The sequence below is a fragment of the Antedon mediterranea genome, chromosome 7 (assembly GCF_964355755.1).
Source record: "Antedon mediterranea chromosome 7, ecAntMedi1.1, whole genome shotgun sequence".
Lineage (NCBI taxonomy): Eukaryota > Metazoa > Echinodermata > Crinoidea > Comatulida > Antedonidae > Antedon > Antedon mediterranea.
The window spans coordinates 27,540,444-27,549,055 of NC_092676.1; the positions used below are offsets into that span (position 1 = coordinate 27,540,444).

General features: G+C 33.3%; 2 protein-coding genes across 3 annotated transcripts; one reads left to right on the top strand and one right to left on the bottom strand.

Moving 5' to 3' along the window:
• The first annotated feature begins 246 nt into the window (after positions 1-246).
• On the top strand, positions 247-2,596 carry LOC140054601 (protein adenylyltransferase FICD-like). Its single transcript, XM_072099655.1, has 2 exons — positions 247-582; positions 1,050-2,596. Exons 1-2 carry the CDS (start codon positions 360-362, stop codon positions 2,108-2,110), a joined length of 1,284 nt encoding a protein of 427 aa, XP_071955756.1. The 5' UTR covers positions 247-359; the 3' UTR covers positions 2,111-2,596.
• A 722-nt stretch (positions 2,597-3,318) lies between these two features.
• On the bottom strand, positions 3,319-6,665 carry LOC140054602 (transcription initiation factor TFIID subunit 8-like). Of its 2 annotated transcripts, none has more exons than XM_072099656.1 (6): positions 6,579-6,665; positions 6,022-6,192; positions 5,525-5,683; positions 5,093-5,217; positions 4,509-4,656; positions 3,319-4,217 (listed from the first exon to the last, which is right to left on the bottom strand). In XM_072099656.1, exons 2-6 carry the CDS (start codon positions 6,161-6,163, stop codon positions 3,931-3,933), a joined length of 861 nt encoding a protein of 286 aa, XP_071955757.1. In that variant the 5' UTR covers positions 6,164-6,192; positions 6,579-6,665; the 3' UTR covers positions 3,319-3,930. The 2 variants fall into 2 exon arrangements, with proteins under 2 accessions (XP_071955757.1, XP_071955758.1); XM_072099657.1 differs by having other exon boundaries at positions 6,022-6,177; positions 6,579-6,657.
• Positions 6,666-8,612: the final 1,947 nt, after the last annotated feature.

An 8,612-nucleotide genomic window follows, 5' to 3' on the forward strand; every position in this document is an offset into this window, starting at 1 on the left:
TTTTAGATTTTACTGTCCAATCAAATTCAGACAAATAATTCTTATATTGACATACGACAAAATGTTACATTGTAAATTGTTATTAAAAACAATCCACAGTTGATATACTTTCTGTATTTGCAAGAAAATAGCATTAGTAAATTTATATATTTTACCATTCAAATTGTTAATTTATGATTATTTAATAATGGAATAAAATATAATAAATTTGAGGAATTCTTGAATAGGTTACCACCCACTCCAATCCGAAACAAAAAGGAACTGTCAAATATGCTGATGAAATGTTTTAATTAGTTGTTAATTTATCAAGTTAATCATTCAACAATGTTTCTAAAATTACTTTACAAAGTATAAAGCAAATGGAGGAGTCTATTAAAGATAGATCGGCTCTTATTTTAGTTTTTCTTAGTGGTATACTTCTAGCCTACGTTTTGTTGACAATCACCGAACAAGCCAGACTTGGTGGTGGGAAACCAACGGGAGAGGAGCCATACAAACTTGGTCTGCTTGGCAGGCCCCTTAGAAACGATGGCTTAAAAGACTGGCCTGTCACTGTAAAGGAACGGCCATTTTTAAGACCAGGTATGTTTCTATTGAATTCAAATTTGTAACTATCTAACTATAGACTCTAGGCCTAATTAAAAAGCCTCTATTTATAATTTATATAATATACCTTTTTTTTTTAAATGTCAAATTAAATGATAGTCTACTATACTATTTAGTAGGCCTAGATAGATAAGATAGGCCTATCTATATTAATTACATATTTTAAATGCTGTATTATTTATTAAAATGATAATATACTGTATGCTATTATTTAGCCAAAAATACTAAGAAAGATAGTATTTTTGATAATACATATAATAATATTGTAATACAGTATAATTTGTTCTTTTTTTTCTTTTTATTTAAAATAAATATAACACAAACAATATTTATTCACTGCAGGTTCAATTATTAACTTACTGTGTGAAGGAACAATAGACTCTTCACACTACTCATGAATGTGTCAAGCAATGGTGTTATTATAATGTATTCTTTGTTTTCAGATATAAAAGGTGAAAGTCTGGCTGCATTGAATCAAGCCTTAGATGCCAAACTTCAAGGCAGAAAAGAAAAGGCACATAAGCTGTTCCAACATGCGCTAGTCCTAGATCCAACTCACGTAGAAGCGTTGACGGAATATGGCGAGTTTATAGAAAGTGATGATGTCGTCAAAGCGGACCATTTATACACGTGCGCGCTAACTATCAACGGTAGTCATAGCAGAGCGTTAGACAACATGAAACGGACAACTGTGATTGTGAAAGACATCGATAATCAGATGTTGGAACGCATTGAAAATAAACAAGAAGAATTCATGAAGGTACCATCACACCACCCAGAGCTGGATAAAGTAAAAAAAGAGTTGTACTATTTACATATTTACCATACGACTGCAATCGAGGGGAATACTATGACATTGGAACAGGTCCGGCACGTCATGGAAACGGGGATGGCCGTTCCCGGGAAAAGCATAATGGAACATAACGAAATCATTGGTATGAGCGCCGCATTGAAGTACATTAACCAAACGATGTCGAACCGATTTGGTTCTTTAACGATTCGTGATATTCAAGAAATTCATCGTAGGGTTATGGGTAATGTTGATCCAATTGAAGCCGGTAATTTTCGAACTAACCAGGTTTTTGTCGGTGATCATATTCCCGCAGCAGCATCGGAGTTAGATGAATTAATGCAAGAGTTCATTGATTGGTTGAATTCAAATGATGCGTTAGATCTTCATCCAATAGAACTAGCAGCTTTAGCTCATTATAAATTAGTTCATATACACCCGTTTGTTGACGGGAACGGAAGGACTTCTCGGCTTTTGATGAATGTTATACTTATGCAAGCCGGTTATCCTCCCATAGATGTTAAAGTGACAGAACGACATGAATATTATACTGCAATTAAGACTGGTAACCAGGGTGATATACGACCGTTTATCCGCTTCATCGCCAGGTGTACTGAGCGTATGTTAGACACCTATTTATGGCTTTATTCAGATGCGCCAAATTCAACATTTCCAGAAATTGAAGATGGTAAAACCATCATTCTTGGCCCATAGTCTTAAATAACTATTTATTATAATTATATTTATTATTATGATTTCAATTTTTCATATACCATACAATATATCACTAATACGGTGTTTTTCTAATGCATGTAAATTTATATGAATTATAAATTTGATAAGTACAGTAGTTTATGTAAACATTTTCCAAACTTAAAAAACGAACAACTTTTAGAGTTGATGGTACAGTAATTAGAAATGTTATGCAAAACAATTGCAGACTATATTAAGTTCACTACTGTACATTGGCAGGCTAGGTTTGGTGCCATTAACAACTTACTTCCATTAACAGTAAATCATCATAGCAACATCAAATCATACAAAGCATTCTGCAACATTATATTGCAATTCGTTAATTTTTTAACAATGGTATTTATAAGCATGTTCTTGTTATATTGCTGTAACATATTCTATATTTATTTAAATATTTGCTGAATATATTATTATGCAATAAATTGTACTTAAATTATATTATACTTTATAGATTATATTCCAAATTCCAACCATATTAACCAAGTTACTTTGTTCCCCACCTCTACATGTAATTTTTAAATAAGATTATTAAATTATATCTACAGCATGTTAATTCATTATAATAGTTTTACTTATAGTATTTTAAATCATTTATTTTAATGTTTACTTAATATTGTATGGGTTTACTATAAAAGATAATAGTATTTTCTTAGTACCTCTCTGTGTGTAATTTCGTCTGACTTCCAAATTGTTCATAAAATTACACTTCCAGGCCTAATCTGATCTAGTAGTTGTCAGGTTATGATTCGATATATTTTTGTATAAAAGGTACAGTAGTCTATGTTTAGGACTTCAACTTAATATTGGTAAAAACATTTTGGCACACATAGCGTTTCATACATGTAATACAGGTACTCTGACTGGAATATTAGCAACATAAAAAAGATAAAAAAAACTACAGACCTAAGCAAGTCTAAGGGAATAATGTAAAGGTTGACAAAATAGTATAAAAATACATACTCAGTATTTGCTCATAAAATAAAAGTTTTGTGGCGTGAATGTTTATAATAGTGCAATACAACAAAGCTGTAATCTATGAGATGATTTATTTTTGTTATTTTTACGTTGAAAATAGTCATAATCATTTTGGGCTCTAAAATACTGTGGTGTTTATTAAAAATGTATAATTTTATTTTTATTGGGTAATTCACTAAAATATATTTTTTTATATAATGGTCAGCTGAAAATCAAATAAAGCATTAAATAATGTTTAAATTCGTTTTAGTGTTTTGTTTAATTCATATCGTATGAATATTCGTTCTTTCACTTTTCATTTTAAAATGTTAGATTTTATGTCCGACCAGAAGATTTAATATTAACAAATGCTATGATACATACAGTATAATTTTCTTTTCTATTTTAATATTTACAAGTCGACAAAAAATACAAACAATTTTGTGTAGAACAACTTAACAATTCTTTAACACAACCCTAGTGTACTGTAGGTTAGTGTGACAACATAGTAGTAGGACAAATCTTTATCAAACTTGTGGTACTTCCTTGATATATATAAAGCTCTGTCTACGTCACTATCAAACTAGTTTGACAAAAAAAGTGTGATGTGCCCAAATATGGTAGTGATATGACATCATCATGTCTATATATGGGCACAACATATTTTTTGTCGCATAAAGTAGTGTAGACAGAGCTTTACTTCTTATTGAGTGCTGGATTGTCAACTTAAGAAGCAAAAAAAAACCCAAAACATAGTTAGATGCCAGCTACATCACCTTGATTACAGTATACTTATAATAATATGTGTAATACAATCCATGTTGTCATCAGCGCCCTTTAGATTTCTTAACTTTTGGTTTTTTAACCCTTCTCAAATATGGATTATTAAATTTAGCCTCTCGTTTGTCCTTTTTATCTTTCAATGTTCCTGCTATCATTTTTTCTTCTTTAACTTTTTGTTCCTCAAGCTTTTCACCATCTTCATTGGCTTTAGCTTCCAAATCTTTTTTGGCTTTCTCCTTCATGAGATCTTCCTCTGCCATCGCTAGTACCTCATGTTCTGGTGGTAAGAGTGCTTGTAGGTATGTGTGAGGTGATGGTTGGCACGCTATCACTGAAAGAATATGAAAAAAGGAAATCAGGCTTTGAACATATTATTGAAATGACTGGGACCTTGGAACCTATTAATTGTTAAGTTCTGTCTACACTTTCTAACTTTAGTTAACAAAAAATTTGATGTGGCGATATATGGACATAATGATGTCATATCACTACCATATTTGGGCACATCACACTTTTTTTGTTTAAGTTCATTAAAGACCACATAAATATATATTTATTAGTAACATCTGAGTGTACAGTATTCTGCATTCACTTTATTATATAATATTTAGGAATTTCATACATGGAAAAAGATTGCTATCTCCAGGAAACAGAGTCTGTGTCTCTCCAGTTTTCGCAATAAAACGTGTCAGCGCCCTCTCAACGTCACGTTTCTGAGTGGCTGCTTTTTCCCTTAAGGTCTGGTAATCCCTTTCTTGTTGTCGATAAGTCTATAATAATAAACAATAAATTTACATATATATTCAAGCAATAAAAAGTTTAATGATATTGGTCAATAACTTTCCAAAATTTAGAAGGCCTACTGTAAATTGAGAATTTATTAAAAAAAATGAAATCTTTCTACTTTACAAAATGCAATATTATTACTTTTATTTCTACAATTTCTTTAAATCTAATTGAACTTGTTACGACCTTCAAATGTGATCCTTAATTTGACCTCTAAATGCTAGTGAACTGAATAACTCTCTAATGGAAATTGGCTGAGTGGTATAAACAAGCAGTTGTACATTTTATCGTGGAACATTATCGATTTAACTTAATTCGGTTTGAAATGTCATAGTTAAGTCTAACATGTCGTAAATGTACATTAGTGTAATTGACACCAACAACAAAAAACACCAATAAAGGTCTTAAGTAAATACTCACGGCTGTTTTGATATATGCGTGTGGGTCAGGGAATTCTGGTAGGTGTTGAGGTATGTAGTTTGGATGTTGTTTACGAATGCCAGCTTGTAGAACTTTTGGTGTTGCTCCCTGACGCATCTGTTCCTCTGAAGATCAAAGCAAATTTTGTTTTTCATTTATGATATTGTCTTTATTTTTGGAATTAGTTTATGAGCTTCCATCTTATCTTTAGCTTATTTTTTCTTTAGAAATAGTTTGTTGGTAGGTTGTTTTTTTTGCAATTTGTTTATGTTTTTATAGTTATTTTATATATTGTATATATACTATATTCTAATTTCACTCAAATTTCCTTGAATTTATTTTTTACTTAGGGAACTTATTATTTCCACCCACTCATAGCATGGTGACACCCATTGAACACCCCACCCCCCCCCCCCCCAACCCGGTACTTACGATGCAGAGTCGTCTTCTTGCAGCGTTTGGTAAAAGTCTGTAAATCTTTAACATCCGACCCCATTTCCACTATTGCCATGGCAATATCTTTAACTACTGGTAGCGTTCTACCTGACAACTCGCAAAGCATTCTAGATGTTCTACCAAGCTCAGTTATATCTAAATAAAAATGTGAAATATGCAAGAAGTGAAAATATGCCTCACATACTGTAGCTATACTTATGAAACAAATAAATAGTGTGGATTACAGGATGGGAAGTTAAACCTCTCTAAGGTTTAAATCTGACCACTTTTTCACAGATGCCTTTGACAACCCAGTGGCTTGAACAGAGATTGTTCCCTTTTCTTGCAAAAACCACACCACTTTATTTATTATGGCTACATCACTGTCTTACCCTTATATTAAGATGATCGCAAGTAATTTATGATTTGAGGCGTAGGTGTAATAAATTCATAAAACATTAAATTTACATTAATTTAAATGAAATTTCCCTTACAACTTTGAAGCATTTCTGTGAGTGTCTCAATGCATGCTTTCTCAGCAGTTGCATAGCCAACATCATGACATATAGAAGCCACAGCTACAAACAATGCTTGTCGTCTGGCAACTGTTAGTTGAGTCGCATCATTTGGGAACATTCTGATCCTTGGACCTTAAATAAAATAAACTGAAATACAGACTTTTTAGTGAGTTTATTTTTATAAAGTTACTAACTAGTTACTACTGTATTTAAAACAATTACGGCGCCACAATTACAATGTATTTGCTTCCGGCGCAAGAAGCTACAGTATGCATAATGGATTTGTTCATGAAACCAGGACGAACCGACCTACCCCGTGGGAACTATTAAGCCTCTATCTCCTTTGCTGTGTGGAGAAATAATTAATAATGCTTCGTGGGCTTACTACTACCTATTCTATATCGCTAAAGGCCTAGCTAGCCTACTAGATGGAAGAGATGGGGCCTACTATTGGAAATAAAAAGCACACCTACAACAACTAGAAATATAATTATTTATGTCGTATTCTTTACAAACACTAAATTACTAATTACCATCAAAGAATTCAAAAATATAAGCAAACAAATGGAGCCGTTTTACGACGTTAATGCTGCTGCTGCATCTAAAATAGAGAGAATATATGGTGGCGCTGTTTTGTGAGATGCCGGTTTTTGTATGGAACGCGGATGGAGTTATAATATAGTACGTTGGCTAACTTTCTTGCTAGCAGCTAAGAGATGTGTTATATATAGGCCCGTCTAAAATATACCCAGTTAGTGCTAAACTGGTACCAATCTCATCCCATAGAGACAAACAAATACGGTTATCCACAGTCACAGTATATACCTCTCTAATATCATGGAGAAATAAGTTTAAACTTACATGGTACTATCAACATACTCTAAATAGTGTATACTGTATGATGAGAATTGGGGTCAAAGATCGGTTAACTTTCATAAATAGATCAGAAATGTAATTACGTTAATGTCCCCAGCTAAATTACATGCTTCCCATTTCCAATAAATGATATCATCATCTTAATGTAAATCCAAGAAAAACACAATATTGTAAAAAAGCATGTCAGAAAGTGTATACTGGGGTTGCATAGTTGCAAGTGTATAATATGGCATGCATACAGAAAGTGATAGGGAATGCATACATAAAGTGTATATAGGGCAAGCATACAGAAATAAGTTAATATATAGGCCATGCATCATACAGAAAGTGTATATAGGCTAAGGCAATGTATGATATGAAGGACTTACATAACAGTTACAAGTCCAATTGATTATAACCTACATCAGCATCATCACCATCATAGAGCTAGGGTTGTTTTGGATTTTGATCGATTCTCGTATAATGAGATCATGTCTTTTTCGCGGAGTTCTGTTTTACAATTGCCGCGTTTATTTTGATTATAGTTATTCTAAAACGAATGGTGTGATTTTTATTAGTAACACAATTATTATGTCTACCAGTCTTGTTTTCGTTAGGTCTATATTTAAATCCTTTCAGGTTATTGTTTTTTTAACATTCAACATTTCTCTCTAATTACTTAAATTCACTTGCCGCTTGTAATCAAACCACCAATTTCACTCCCACGAACCAGTAAAGTAATATCTATGACGTCATCATATTGTCACATTTCTTCGCTGGCGTCAAAGGGAAGGTTAAACATACAACGAATGTACCCAACATGAGTAGAACGCCACAGGCAGTGAATTTAAAACCTCTGCTATATTTCTACGGCAATGTTTCAAAGATTGCCCGGGGGTACGGTAAAACGTTATGCATTTTTTTAAACACAGGATCGACTTTAGCCCGTGGGGTAGGCCTACAAGGTAATATACAATGATTATGAACTGTGCTTCCAAAAAATAGGTCGATATTTTCTTTGATAGTTTTGCTACATAATAAGTATTTCATGATGCAGGTATACCTTGCGAGTTAGTAAAGTGACAGTACGCAGTTTACGCACGCATGCACCGATGACCGTATGTGAATGCGTCTCTTTGGTGTACGACGCGACGGTGACTTAATTTTGCGCAGCGCAAGCGCGGTGGAACAACTATCCCGATACGTCCAGATAAATAGTTATAGCAGTGCTTGAAATAGAATATCTCAGATCATAAATATGGTTTTATAGCATACAGTATTAGGCCTAACGTAATTAGGCGTTGCTTGATGAATGAAGGGCCAAAACCATTCGTCTTAGCCTCCACCATGGTATATATCGGCGTATGCATATTATAATTATCATTACGTAACACACAATGCGGAAATGGGAAGCTGTTGGCGTCGTATACTTTGAATACGGTACGTATACCGCCGTTAGGCCTAAAGTTTTTTTGTTCGTGATGATTGAAGATATCAAAGAAAGTAAGACTTTCTAAGATTTTCTTCCCGACCACCAAGAGTGATATTACCTGCTAAAACACGATATTTAACAGGCAGGTTAGGTTGTTTAAAGATCATACGTACTGCAGCCTGGCTTAACAGCGGGCCATAATCCTTAGTACTGTCTGTTACGCCTACTCAAGTCCAATATTTTCGCCCACAGAATATTTTTAAAAACAACTCTTGTTTTC

Coding starts and splice junctions, on each gene's coding strand:
- LOC140054602 (XM_072099656.1), bottom strand. CDS start 6,163: ATGTTCCCAAATGATGCGACTCAACTAACAGTTGCCAGACGACAAGCA. Junction 5,218..5,524: donor CAAGAAGACGACTCTGCATC/GTAAGTACCGGG, acceptor TTTGATCTTCAG/AGGAACAGATGCGTCAGGGA. Junction 4,657..5,092: donor ACGCATATATCAAAACAGCC/GTGAGTATTTAC, acceptor TTATTATTATAG/ACTTATCGACAACAAGAAAG.
- LOC140054601 (XM_072099655.1), top strand. CDS start 360: ATGGAGGAGTCTATTAAAGATAGATCGGCTCTTATTTTAGTTTTTCTT. Junction 583..1,049: donor ACGGCCATTTTTAAGACCAG/GTATGTTTCTAT, acceptor CTTTGTTTTCAG/ATATAAAAGGTGAAAGTCTG.